This window comes from Dreissena polymorpha, chromosome 3 (genome assembly GCF_020536995.1).
Source record: "Dreissena polymorpha isolate Duluth1 chromosome 3, UMN_Dpol_1.0, whole genome shotgun sequence".
Lineage (NCBI taxonomy): Eukaryota > Metazoa > Mollusca > Bivalvia > Myida > Dreissenidae > Dreissena > Dreissena polymorpha.
In genome coordinates, this window is record NC_068357.1 from 7,481,860 (window position 1) to 7,496,221 (window position 14,362).

Below are 14,362 nucleotides of genomic sequence, written 5' to 3' on the forward strand. Positions count from 1 at the left end.
TCATTGTTTACTGTGAAATGACGTCATTTTTTTGACGAAATGACGTCATTATCCCAGCAAAATTCGTTAGTTAAACTCTTGAACAATGTATATAAACTGTGAAAAATGCATTAAATAAAAAGAAAATTTGTTGGATTCGGTGGATTATCGACTTTAATTCACTCGTGATCATAGAAAACATATATTTTCACTCGTGGCTGCGACACTCGTGAAAATATTATTTTCTATGATCACTCGTGAATTAAAATCGATAATCCACCGGATCCAACAAATATCCTCTATTTATTTTCATCCCAAAATTATTTTATTTAATAAAAAGACATATCTTGAAAGTCCTACTATTTGGGTGATAATATTTCTTAGTTGTTTCTATATTATTTGGAGGACAATTGATTGCCAGCCTATAATCATTTAATGTTCAAAGTCTTGTAATTTTGGAGATTGTATTCCTGTGTTGTTACTTAATTATTTGTGGATAAAATTGATTTAAAGCCTGATATCCTTGACTTTCAGGATTGAATCTGGAGCAGGTGGACTCACTGTGGAGTTGCCTAGCAACAGACCCCAAGTGCTGCGATGATTGGCTGAGCTGGCTGCTCACACAGGCCAAGAGCAAGGACCATCATGCACTGTGTCTCGAGACCTTCAAACATCTCTTCCTCGAAAAGGTTTGAGTTTACTGTCATAAGAATTTTATATTTTGTTTATTTTTACCCTATCAATGAAGTTTGACAGGGTATGTATTGAAGTCACTGGTTGGGTCGGTCATTTTATTGGCATGTCCACACGAGAATGTATAACTTTGTTGTATTAAATACTTACACATTTTTGAAGATTTTCAAGGTACTAAATCAGTTATATGAATCAAATACAAAGGTTTTCTAGACTGATAAAGAAGTTTCGATCCAATTGCATATATAATTCTCACATTCAGTTAAACACTTTGTGTTATTTTCTCTTGATATAATATATTGATACATAATGTGTTTAAAAATATTTTTACAAAATATGGCTGGATGTTCTGATTTCTAGGGCCGAAGTCCCATTCACCAAGGACTGGCCAAAAGCAACACCGTATATGAGCCTTTCTCTGAGGAAACAGGGTTTCAGCATGGAAGTAAAGTGTCGTCCCAGATTAGCCAGTGCAGTCAACTCAGGCAAACGAGGCACAACACTTTCCGCCTTTATTGTACCTTTCATTAAAAGGAAGTTTGTCTAAGGGTAAATCTGGTGTAGGTGGAAAGTTGTGTCACTGATTAGCCTGCGCGGACTGCACAAGCTAATTTGGGACGACATTTTACGCACATGCATGCAACCCTGTTTTCCACAGGGAGGCACTTATGATTGATACCAGTGTTCTTGCCATTGTAGATGCCTCGCCTGAGTGCCCAGTCCATGAGCATGACCGGCCTGAACCTGTTCCAGCAGCTGTCCCAGCTCTCTAGGCTGGCCAACGCCTCCAGCGACATATCTCTGCCTGAAGATAAGGTGAGGGGCCTGTTATTAGCTTCATTTATAGTTTGTTTCTGCTTAACTCTTTCCCACTCAGCGGCAAAGTGAAAATTGCCATGTGCAAACAGCATAAAACCAGAACAGCCTGCGAGTAACTCGCAGTCTGTTCAAGTTTTATGCTGTTTGCTGCTCATCATTATCAGAAATGAAGCCTTTCAAACTTGAATATATATTAAGAAAGCACTTAAATTTAATTTTAGTTTTAAAAGAACTTAAAATGCGTCAAAGTGCGTTTCTGAGTGTGAACGGGTTAATAACCGGTGTAAAAGTTGAGATATTGGATGGTTGGTGTCAAGGTCAATGTCTGAGTTACTTCAAAAAGAAAGATGGTTTATTTGCAACAACACTAGAATCAATTGAGTTGTTCTTGTAAAATTTCATACTTAAAAACTTTATGTCAAGACCTAGGTTGTGATTGGATATGGCACGGATGGGGTTTGATCAACATCACCATTGTTATATATTATAGAACAGCAGTTCTATAGTTCTCTATGGCTCGTGAATGAATGGAGCTTTTGGAATGGAACTTTGAACTTATATTGAGGATTGGCTTATAATCAGGGATCATATTTTTTCGGTTTTGTCGGTCCTAGATCGATTGAAAATCCCAAACAGTCGTTCCGATTCTGTTTGCTATTAAAATTCACATGTCATGAAATCGATTACACAGTGTACATGCTAACACACCCTAATGACATTCTTATCTCGATAAGGTGTGATAAACCATCCGCTGCAGTCTCTAAACCGGTCAGGACCGGTTTATTGCTTGTCAGACCAAGAATAAAAAACTTGTGAACAGCGAATTAAAGACACATCCGAAAAGACGCGTCTGAATGCACGCGCTGTAACTAAACAAACATGCCGATACATTTTCCACCAGCGTAATAATCCGGTAATATAATAATGAATGAAAGTCGCGGATCTGATCGACAGAACAGCCGAAAGTTATTTTTATGGGCGGAACTTTACATAAAATAGAATACAAGAAAAATAATATACATTGAATAAATCTTTAGTAAAACCGTGTGAGAATCGAAAAAATTCGTGTACTTTATACTTTGTTGTTGAATAACTCACAACCAGAAAATTAGATGCGTGGTTTCAATTGCTTCGCTCTCGTGATTAAATCCCTACGCATCTAAACTATCGGCCGTGGGTTATTTGACAACAAATTATTTCTTTATTATTTGGTTTGTTGTTTTCAGAAGCCAATCTACACACAGACATTTGTTTGGTTCAGTGCATGTTAGTAAGCTATTATTGAGTCGACAACAATTTAAAACATCGGTATAGACTTACACAGATTAATAATATTGACAACAATGAAAAAAGTCTGATAAAACAGCACAGGAAACAACAATGAAATACCAAATGATAAAACCAGTTGAGAAAATTTGTTTCGTTTAAAAAAAATGCCTAAGGAAATTTTACTTGTACATGTATTATACCACCTTTATGAATGGCAAAATCAATGATATTTATTTTAACGTAATTTGTCTTGATTTCGGATATACATTTTCGGATACTTTTCCCCATTTATATCCGGACCGATTGATGTTGCGGGAAAATATGATCCCTGCTTATCCCTGTTTCACCTGAGGGGACTTACGGTTTTCGCTCTGTGAGTCTGTCTGTCTGTCACACTTTTCTGGATCCTGCGATAACTTTAAAAGTTCTTCTTATTTTTTCATGAAACTTGAAACATGGATAGATGACAATATGGACATTATGCACGTCATTTCATTTTCTTCATATGTCAAAAATTCTGGTTGCTATGGCAACAAATAGACTTGAAATACTGCTGAAAATGGTGGTTTTCTGGATCCTGCGATAACTTTAAAAGTTCTTCATATTTTTTCATGAAACTTGAAACATGGATGGATGGCAATATGGACATAATGCACGTCATTTCATTTTGTTCCTACGTCAAAATTCAGGTTGCTATGGAAACAAATATATATATAAAATTCTGACAATGGTGGAATTTCTGACAATGGTGGAGCTAGTAGGGGATATATATTGCTTGGCAATAGTCATGTTAAAGAATAGTGTGGTCAAGGTCATCATAAATAACTGAAAATTAGTAACAGTTTATTGAGTTATGACATCTGCTAAATAACTGAAAAATAAATTAATTAGGGTCAGAAAAGTAAGGTTTTCACGGAGTGTTTACGTCTGCTGTTTCCTTTTGCTGATGTTGTGCTTTTGAAAGTTGATTGTCTCACTGGGTCCATCAACATGTCCATCAGTCTGTCCGCAAAACTGGGTCCTATGAAAGCTCAGAAAGAACTTAAAGTATAAAAATAACTGTATAATGACTGTATTATGATTTGTCATTATTTTACTGAAATTCTTAGAAAAAGGGAAAAAGCAAACAATCAAATAATCACTTTGTGTTGCATAAGGCATATTGGGTTTGACAAAAAAAAGTAACTGATCTGTTGGCTGTGTCTTTTAGATCAGTGGTATGGACCAGCTATGGGAGATAGCTCTGCGTGCACTCAACTGTGACGTGAGCATGACGGCCATCCAGTACCTGAACGCCTACTACATTGGTTATGGCACGGGTATGCTGGAGAAGGAGGAGGAGTTTGTATGCAGATGTATGAACAACCTTGTACTGGCCACGGACACCATTCTACAGGTATGAACAACCTTGTACTGGCCACGGACACCATTCTACAGGTATGAACAACCTTGTACTGGCCACAGACACCATTCTACAGGTATGAACAACCTTGTACTGGCCACAGACACCATTCTACAGGTATGAACAACCTTGTACTGGCCACGGACACCATTCTACAGGTATGAACAACCTTGTACTGGCCACAGACACCATTCTACAGGTATGAACAACCTTGTACTGGCCACGGACACCATTCTACAGGTATGAACAACCTTGTACTGGCCACAGACACCATTCTACAGGTATGGACAACCTTGTACTGGCCACAGACACCATTCTACAGGTATGAACAACCTTGTACTGGCCACAGACACCATTCTACAGGTATGAACAACCTTGTACTGGCCACAGACACCATTCTACAGGTATGAACAACCTTGTACTGGCCACAGACACCATTCTACAGGTATGAACAACCTTGTACTGGCCACAGACACCATTCTACAGGTATGAACAACCTTGTACTGGCCACAGACACCATTCTACAGGTATGAACAACCTTGTACTGGCCACGGACACCATTCTACAGGTATGAACAACCTTGTACTGGCCACGGACACCATTCTACAGTTATGAACAACCTTGTACTGGCCACAGACACCATTCTACAGGTATGAACAACCTTGTACTGGCCACGGACACCATTCTACAGGTAGTTTCAGCATGGTTTTCCTTCTGTAATGAGATTTGCTTTGGGCATATATAGAGGAGGAGTTTTTGTGTAGATGTATGAACAACCTCGAACAACCAGGTAATTGTAGTCATGGCGTAGCTCAATAAGATTTGAATATCATGATCAAATTTATAGATGTCAGAATAACAACTGTTAACATTTGCACGTTAGCCTAAAAACATTTTTGACCTATATGCCAGTCTTATTTTGCGCTTTTAGCATTTTTTTATGAAAGATTATAAATTGCCAACAATTGCACAGAAGTTTTTGCCAGTATTGTTAAATTCTAGATTCTTATGGAATACCTGAATATGTTTAAAGACAAGAACATAATTAACCTTGTTAAACTTGGTAACAAATAGAGAAATACAATTCTTCTGAAACTGAAAAAATTAGATTGTGAAGTAATTGCAGTTTATTTGAAGTTATGTTTTATGCTGGTTGCTGCTCATCAGTATCTACGGAATGGAAATGAACCCTTTAAAACTTGAATCTAGTAAGGAAGGTGAGGCTTTAATTCAATTAGATTTTCTTAATGACTGCAAATGCATTGAAATATATATTTAAGTGGTAAAGGTTAAATGGCAGTATAATGATCTACAGGATCCCGAGACCAGTCTCATGGTGATACAGCGCGGTCTGGTGCTTATGAAGAACCACCTGGACCTGTTCAAGAGACGATATGCCTTCCATCTGCGCACCTGGCATATCCATGGCAACGGCATTGTGAGCCACCAGAGGAGTCTGCTGGACAAGCAGTCCACCACCATCCGCATCTCTCTGCAGCCTGCTGGCATGGGCGAGAAAGTAGGGCATTAGAGCGAATATTCACAATAGATTTACAGCTGGACTTTGTTTTGTAACATGCTTTGCCTTTTTTTAGCTCACCTGAGCACAACGTGCTCATGGTGAGCTTTTGTGATCGCCTTTTGTCCGTCGTACGTTGTGCGGCGTCAACATTTGCCTTGTTCACTCTCTAGAGGCTACATTTATTGTCCAATCTTCATGAAATTTGGTCTGAAGATTGGTCTCAATGATTGATATCTTGGATGAGTTCGAAAATGGTTATGTTTGCTTGAAAAACATGGCTGCCAAGGGGCGGGGCATTTTTCCTTATATGGCTATATATGACTATAGTTAAATCTTGTTAACACTCTAAAGACCACATTTATTGTCTGATCTTCATGAAACTTGGTCAGAAGATTCATCCCAATAATATATTGGACGAGTTCGAAAATGATGCTGGTTGGTTGAAAAACATGGATGCCAGGGGGCGGGGCATTTTTCCTTATATGGCTATAGTAAAACCTTGTTAACACTCTAGAGGCTACATTTATTTTCCGATCTTCATGAAACTTGCTCAGAAGATTTGTCCCAATGATATCTTGAATGAGTTCAAAAATGGTAACCTTTGCTTGAAAAACATGGCTGCCAAGGGGCGGGGCATTTTTCCTTATATGGCTATATATGGCTATAGTAAAATCTTGTTAACACTCTAGAGGCCACATTTACTGTCCTTTCTTTATGAAACTTGGTCAGAAGATTCATCCCAATAATATCTTGGACGAGTTAAAAAATGATGCGGGTTGGTTTAACAACATGGCAACCACGGGGGTGTTGCATTTTTCCTTATATGGCTGTAGTAAAACCTTTTTAACAATTTAGAGGTCAAATTTATTTTCCGATTATCATGAAACTTTGTCAGAAGATTTGTCCCAATGATATCTTGGATGAGTTCGAAAATGGTTTTGGTTGCTTTAAAAACATGGCCATCAGGGGCGGGGCATTTTTCCTTGAATGGCTATAGTAAAACCTTGTTAACACTCTTAGAGGCCAAATTTATTTCCAATCTTCATGAAATTTTGTCAGAAGATTGGTCTAAATGATATCTTGGATGAATTAAAAAATTATTATGTTTGCTTGAAAAACATGGCTTCCAAGGGGCGGGGCATTTTTCCTTATATTGCTATAGTAAAATCGTCTTAACACTATAGAGGCCACATTTACTGTCCTATCTTCATGAAACTTGGCCAGAAGATTTTGTCCCAATAATATCTTGTTATCTCAGGTGAGCCACTTTAGGCTGTTCAGGCCCTCTTGTTAATGTAGTGTTATCATTACAAATGTGTTTTTTTAAAGTTTTTATGCCCCTGGATTGAAAGATCAGGGGCATATTGTTTTTGGCCTGTCTGTCTGTCATTGTATGCGTGTGTCCCAAAACTTTAACCAAAACTTTAACCTTAGTTAAAGTTTGGTAATAACTTTTTATGTCCCCCACCACTATAGTGGGGAACATACTGTTTTTGCCTTGTCTGTTAGTTGGTTTGTTGGTTGGTTTGTGTGTTTGTTTGCCCAAACTTTAACATTTGCCATAACTTTTGCAATATTGAAGATAGCAACTTCATATTTGGCAGGCATGTGTATGTCATGGAGCTGCACTTTTTGAGTGGTAAAAAGTCACGGTCAAGGTCATCCTTCAAGGTCAAAGGTCAAATATATGGGTCCAAATTGCTCATTTAATGTACACTTTTGCAATATTGAAGATGGCAACTTGATATTTGGCATGCATGTGTATCTCATGGAGCTGCACATTTTGAGTGGTGAAAGGTCAAGGTCATCCTTCAAGGTCAAATATATGGGGAAATAGTGTTTCACAAACACATCGCTTGTTGAATATTGAAGATAGCAACTCGATATTTGGCATGCATGTGTATCTCATGAAGCTGCACATTTTATGTGAGGAAAAGTCAAGGTCAAGGTTATCCTTCAATGTCAAAAGTAAAAAAAATACAATCCAAGGGAAGGAATAAGCTTTAAAAGGGAGATAACTTCCAAACCTGCCAAATTATATATTGAAATTTAATTCAAAGTGGCGCAATAGGGGGCATTGTGTTTCTGACAAACACATCTCTTGTTTTAAAGAGTTTTCATTGGCCACTTTTTGTTTGACTGACCGATAGCTTTTACATTATTTTGTTGAAAAGTCGTTGCAATGTTTATGCCTAATTTTTGTCTAGAAAAATGGGGTTTAACATTTTTATGAAAGCTTTAAGACTTATTGTGTTTGCTAAAAATCTAACCCCCAATGGACCATCATCTCGGACTCGACTAGAGTATTTTCATTCAAACCTAACCTACAAAAGGTCCATGTTTGGTAATCCACCACTATTCCAGACACAGCTTGAGATGTCCTCTACTGACCTTGTGGCTGAACTGCGGGCGGAGGTCACCCATTGGTGGGAGCAGCTCCAGAAGCAGCAGATACTGGCCAATCAGCAGAGAGAGGCTAGCGGCATAGGTATGGAACACTGCAGTTTTTTTAAGTTCAATTTAGGGGCTGTCTTCCCATGTTTTAAAAGTAAATTGGTGTCTTCTATTATTCCTTTTCTTAACTTTTATTGATCTATAAAATCCATTCAGAGAATAAGCTTTGATGGTATTTTTAGGGAATAAAAAATTATTGAGGTAGATATTATTGTAAGCAAGACTAGCAACTTCCTAGTTTGCGCATAATTTTAGTTGTCATTTGCACCAGATTACTTTATTAATGTTTAATAACACAGTAGAAAACAATAATTGCTTAAAAATAAATCTTGTTTGACAGTACAATGCCCTAACTATAGAGTGTCACCATCTTGTTTCCATAGGTGAACAATGCCAATTACCTAGAGTGCCAGGGCTTAAAGTTGTTGATTAAAGACATTAACTTTAAATTGCATAAGCAACTAAATCTTCTCAAAAACTTTGAAATTGCCAATATAAGTTTAACTTTTAATAACAGTTTATTGTCATCATAAATATTATTCAGTGTTACTGCAAATGGTATTCTTTACCATAATGTTTGTGCACACATTCTCGCATTTTACCAACATGTCTGTTATGAAATTTTGATAATTAAAATTGACATATTCATCACTTTATTGTAGAAATTATTTAATATTAATACATAATTAAACACTCATCAAATTGATGGCGTATTTATTAAGATAATAATTTGGGCAATTTGAAATCAATTGATAAAAAGAGGAAACAATTTCTTGTTCATGAAGGATAAACTTGCAGCAGACTTTGACATGCACTAGATATAATGATTGACCTCTTGCAGGGAGCAGCCTTCTTACGCCGATACTCGGAGCCATGCTGGGGGATGGACCAATCAGAATGATCATGCTGGGACAGGAACTGACGTGTGATGTGGACGAGAAGACACTGTCTGAGGTCCAGTTTAAGGACGGCCAGGTAGACATGAATGGATGTTGGCTAAAAATTTAACTTTTTATTTTCATAACAGATCGCTACCCTTGTTGTTTTTTTAATGAAGATCATATATGGATTTTCTTATAAAATTGTATGGGCCATCTTCTAATTTCTATCCCTGATTGATGGGGAACTGTTATTGAACCATTTAAGCAGTGATCTTTTGATACTTGTGTAACATGCATTTGAATTGGAGTTTTTGTATTCTTTGATATACATAAAATATTTTATTAAATTATTACTTCAAAATTGTACTTAATATACATTTTGATAAATCAGACATTACAGGCTGTAGCAGTTTTATCATTATCACCAACATGAAAACCAAATCTCAAATGTAAGAAAGTGTTGTCCTTGTTAAGCCTGTGAGGACCACACAGGCTTATTTATGATGAATACTTACGCACATGCTTTAAGCCCTGTATTCCTAAAGTGAAGCTCAGATATAAATTGAGATTGAGTCTCAGATCTGACACCAACTCATCATGATTTCGCTGTCAGTTGAATGCTAAGGTAGTACTACATTGTAGATATTGCTGGTGTCTGTGGGTGCCAGCAGACAGACGCGCAAGATGGATGGCTCCATTCCGTCTGCTAGCTTACCGGTGCCCCCCAGGGACAAGCTACCCATGATGCTCCTGAACCAGGAACCATACTTTGACAAGCTGTTCACCATGCTGGAGAAACTGAGTCGGCTGGATTTAGCTCCCCTGAATATGGTAATACAATCTTCCTGGTTGGTTTTACTTTTAGATTTAATGATTGACATTATATTAAGATGCTATCTATTTTAGTGCAAAATAAATTACATTTTAAATACCTTAAGTCACCTGCTTAGTGCTTACTAGTGTGATATCGGTTTCACACCAATGGCTCAAAACTTTTAATGGCCAGTTAAGGTAACAGTCTGTTATCTTCAGACCCAAATATAGTTAATTTTAAAAGCAAAAATATAATCAAACATATGCTAATTATCTAAGCATACAAATATTTTAAAAATTAAATCTAGTTGAAGTGATTACAATTTTGTCACATAAATAATTTTATCTAAAATTTAACAGTTGGAGTAACTGGCTGTTAAAGTTTAAAGCAACCAGGTCCAGGTATTAAAATGCTGCAATATTATCTTGATGCATCTAATGCACAAAGTAGTTTGTTCAAACACTATACTATCACATTTACAAGGTGCGCGCCGTGATCTGTGTTTTCAGGAGAGCCAGGAGAGACTGAGCCAGCAGACGAAGGCCACGGTGCTGTCCAGGAAGGTGTGGGAGCTACTCATGGTGCTGCCCACCAACCCGGACGTACTGGTGGGCTTCAGGAGCATCACCCACACTCAGGAGACGGTATGCAGGCAGTGACATTTACTGCTCATCAATACCTTAGGGTTCAAAATTAAGCCTTTTAAACTTGAATACATTAAGAAAGGTCTTTAATTTGATGAAATTTTCTAAGGGACTGAAAATGGGTCAAAATCCATATCTGAGTAAAAGGTGGTAAAAGGTTATGTCTGTCTCATATCTTGATATTAATAATGTATTTTAAATGATGAGAAAAATATGTTTTTTTGTTTTTTTTTCAAACAAAAAATCTTTTTTGGCAGTGTGCCAGCCAGATTCCAGACTGGAAGAAGCTGCTTGATCCTCACAGTCCACACAGACTGATGTATTCACTACAGATAGTGGAGGGACTGTCAAGGGTTTCCAAACACAGAAGGAAGTCCATGGTAAGTCCATAGACTCATGTATTCACTACATATAGTGGAGGGACTGTCAAGGGTTTCCAAACACAGAAGGAAGTCCATGGTAAGTCCATAGACTCATGTATTCACTACAGATAGTGGAGGGACTGTCAAGGGTTTCCAAACACAGAAGGAAGTCCATGGTAAGTCCATAGACTCATGTATTCACTACATATCGTGGAGGGACTGTCAAGGGTTTCCAAACACAGAAGGAAGTCCATGGTAAGTCCATAGACTCATGTATTCACTACAGATAGTGAAGGGACTGTCAAGGGTTTCCAAACACAGAAGGAAGTCCATGGTAAGTCCATAGACTGATGTATTCACTACAGATAGTGGAGGGACTGTCAAGGGTTTCCAAACACAGAAGGAAGTCCATGGTAAGTCCATAGACTCATGTATTCACTACAGATAGTGGAGGGACTGTCAAGGGTTTCCAAACACAGAAGAAAGTCCATGGTAAGTCCATAGACTGATGTATTCACTACAGATAGTGGAGAGACTGTCAAGGGTTTCCAAACACAGAAGGAAGTCCATGGTAAGTCCATAGACTGATGTATTCACTACACATAGTGAAGGGACTGTTGAGGGTTTCCAAACACAGAAGGAAGTCCATGGTAAGTCCATATACTCATGTATTCACTAAAGATAGTGGAAGGTCTGTCCAGAGTTTCCAAGCACAGAAGAAAGTCCATGGTAAGTCCAAAGACTGATGTATTCACTACAGATAGTGGAGGGTCTGTCCAGGGTTTCCAAACACAAAAGGAAGTCCATGGTAAGTCCATAGACTGATGTATTCACTACACATAGTGAAGGGACTGTCGAGGGTTTCCAAACACAGAAGGAAGTCCATGGTAAGTCCATAGACTCATGTATTCACTAAAGATAGTGGAAGGTCTGTCCAGAGTTTCCAAGCACAGAAGAAAGTCCATGGTAAGTCCATAGACTGATGTATTCACTACAGATAGTGGAGGGTCTGTCCAGGGTTACCAAACACAAAAGGAAGTCCATGGTAAGTCCATAGACTGATGTATTTACTACAGATAGTGGAGGGACTGTAAAGGGTTTCTAAATACAGAATGATGTCCATGATAAGTCCATAGACTCATGTATTCACTACAGATAGTGGAGGGTCTGTCAAGGGTTTCCAAACACAGAAGGAAGTCCATGGTAAATCCATAGACTGATGTATTCACTACATATAGTTGAGGGTTTGTCTAGGGTTTCCATGCACAAAGGGAAGTCCATGGTCAGTCCATAGACTCATGTATTCACTACAGATAGTGGAGGGTCTATCTAGGTTTTCCAGGCACTGAAGAAAGTCCATGGTAATTCCATAGACTCATGTATTCACTACATATAGTGGAGGGTCTTTCGAGGGTTTCCAACTCAAGTACAGAAGAAAGTCCATGGTAAGTCCATAGATTTATTCACTACAGATGGTGGAGGGACTGCTGAGGGTTTCCAAACACAGAAGGAAGTCCATGGTAAGTCCATAGACTCATGTTTTCATTAGAGATAGTGGAGAGTCTGTCCAGGATTTCCAAACATAGATGGAAGTCCATGAAAAGTCCATAGACTCATGTTTTCACTACAGATAGTGGAGGGTTTGTCCAGGGTTTCCAAGCACAGAGGACTCTACGTCTCATGTCCATTAATATATAGTAGTAGCATTTATACAGTCTTTGTATATCTGTTGACTTACTTACCTTCTTTCTATCAATAGACAACCATTGGGTAGTCCAAATATTTTATTAGTACAACTGTTTGGATTAAGCCAATCAATATAATGATTTATTCAGGCCCATCGTGGAGGTGGTGATTCTTATACACCCAGCACAGAGTCAGAAATGTCTGTAGATGAGGACCAGTCACCAGAGGAACTCTGGAGCAGAAAGGTAGTGTAGGGATTAGTGTAAACCCATTTATATAAGCTTTATAGTATTGAACATTTGAAAGCCTTAGGCTTGTTGAAACGCTCACAATCTGTTTCCTGGGTAGGACCAATACTTGGTGTCTGTGGGACAGATTTGTTTGAAACAACCCCATGACCAATGACTAGACGGACACTGGTGTAGTATAGTGATAGCAAAGCAGTCACTCTTACCTCTACTGATATTGATGTTGATAGCAGTGATGTGTGAATTTCTTGGTACCTTGGTGGTTGGGTTTACACTTTACTTACGCTGCTGTTAACAATGGTTAATATGTGAAGTTTGCCAACTTATTTGATCTCTATACATGCAAGTAAAGACATGCATTTTTAACCAGGTTTTCCGAAGGAAAAAACTGGTTATTAGATTGGCGAATGCGGGCGGGCTGGCTGGCGGGCTGGCTGGCTGGCTGGCTGGCGGGCTGGCGGAATAAGCTTGTCCGGGCCATAACTATGTCGTTCATTGTCAGATTTTAAAATCATTTGGCACATTTGTTCACCATCATTGGACGGTGTGTCGCGCGAAATAATTACGTCGATATCTCCAAGGTCAAGGTCACACTTTGAGTTCAAAGGTCAAAAATGGCCATAAATGAGCTTGTCCGAGCCATAACTATGTCGTTCATCGTCAGATTTTAAAATCATTTGGCACATTTGTTCACCATCATTGGACGGTGTGTCGCGCGAAATAATTACGTCGATATCTCCAAGGTCAAGGTCACACTTTGAGTTCAAAGGTCAAAAATGGCCATAAATGAGCTTGTCCTGGCCATAACTATGTCATTCATTGTGAGATTTTTAAATCATTTGGCACATTTGTTCACCATCATGGGACGGTGTGTCCCACGAAAGAATCACGTCAATATCTCCAATGTCAAGGTCGCCACGACTAAAAATAGATTTAAAAAAAAAAAAAAAAATTACAAAGGGGGTTAATTTTTTTTGGTCATTTCAAAAGTTCAGTTTGAGTTTTCTCCCTTTATCAGATTTTTTTTTCACAATGAAAACCTGGTTTTGTGACAATTTTGTCCCTTGTTTTAAGTTTTTTTATTCATATTACCACACATAGGTGTTTGCCTACTATTTGCATAATAAAAGCCATTTGTTGTCATTTTCCTGTTTTGTTTAACTATGAAATTTCATGCTTTGAAAAAAAGTTTTTACAGTATTTGCCCTACACATACAAGTTAAGAACTGATATTTTTGTAAAAGCCTTTGACTCACTTTGCTTATGTTGCTATGGTTTCACACAACTGTTGTCATTTTCAGTTCATTGAAAAGAAAGGTCTGTCTCACATGTTCAGCATTTTCAAGTCCGGCAGCTTGCAGATGAAAGAGGATGAGGCATGGAGCCAGGTGGGTTTGTAGGCCATAGGGACTTCTTGCAATATTAAATAGTAATTAATTGATATGAGCCTCGGGCATTTGGGGTTTAATTCAAGTGTGTAAAGTGTAGTCCCAGGTTAGCCTGTGAAGTATGCACAGGCTAATCAGGAAGGACAAAATCCGCTTAAATGGAATATTTCGTTGAAAGTAAGACTTATCTTAGCCCTTTGC

The 14,362-nt window shown here is 38.2% G+C and overlaps 1 protein-coding gene across 4 annotated transcripts in view; it reads left to right on the top strand.

The window, feature by feature from the left end:
• The window catches only part of LOC127872860 (ubiquitin carboxyl-terminal hydrolase 34-like), a 130,260-nt gene that overhangs the window by 51,033 nt on the left and 64,865 nt on the right, over positions 1-14,362 (top strand). For all 4 annotated transcript variants that reach the window (XM_052416301.1, XM_052416302.1, XM_052416303.1 and 1 more), the window contains 11 exons: positions 514-668; positions 1,372-1,488; positions 3,971-4,156; positions 5,478-5,681; positions 8,049-8,172; positions 8,980-9,113; positions 9,662-9,850; positions 10,343-10,477; positions 10,735-10,857; positions 12,675-12,770; positions 14,075-14,161. In XM_052416301.1, the coding sequence (XP_052272261.1) occupies positions 514-668; positions 1,372-1,488; positions 3,971-4,156; positions 5,478-5,681; positions 8,049-8,172; positions 8,980-9,113; positions 9,662-9,850; positions 10,343-10,477; positions 10,735-10,857; positions 12,675-12,770; positions 14,075-14,161 (1,550 nt within the window). The remainder of the gene's footprint in view (positions 1-513; positions 669-1,371; positions 1,489-3,970; positions 4,157-5,477; positions 5,682-8,048; positions 8,173-8,979; positions 9,114-9,661; positions 9,851-10,342; positions 10,478-10,734; positions 10,858-12,674; positions 12,771-14,074; positions 14,162-14,362) is intronic.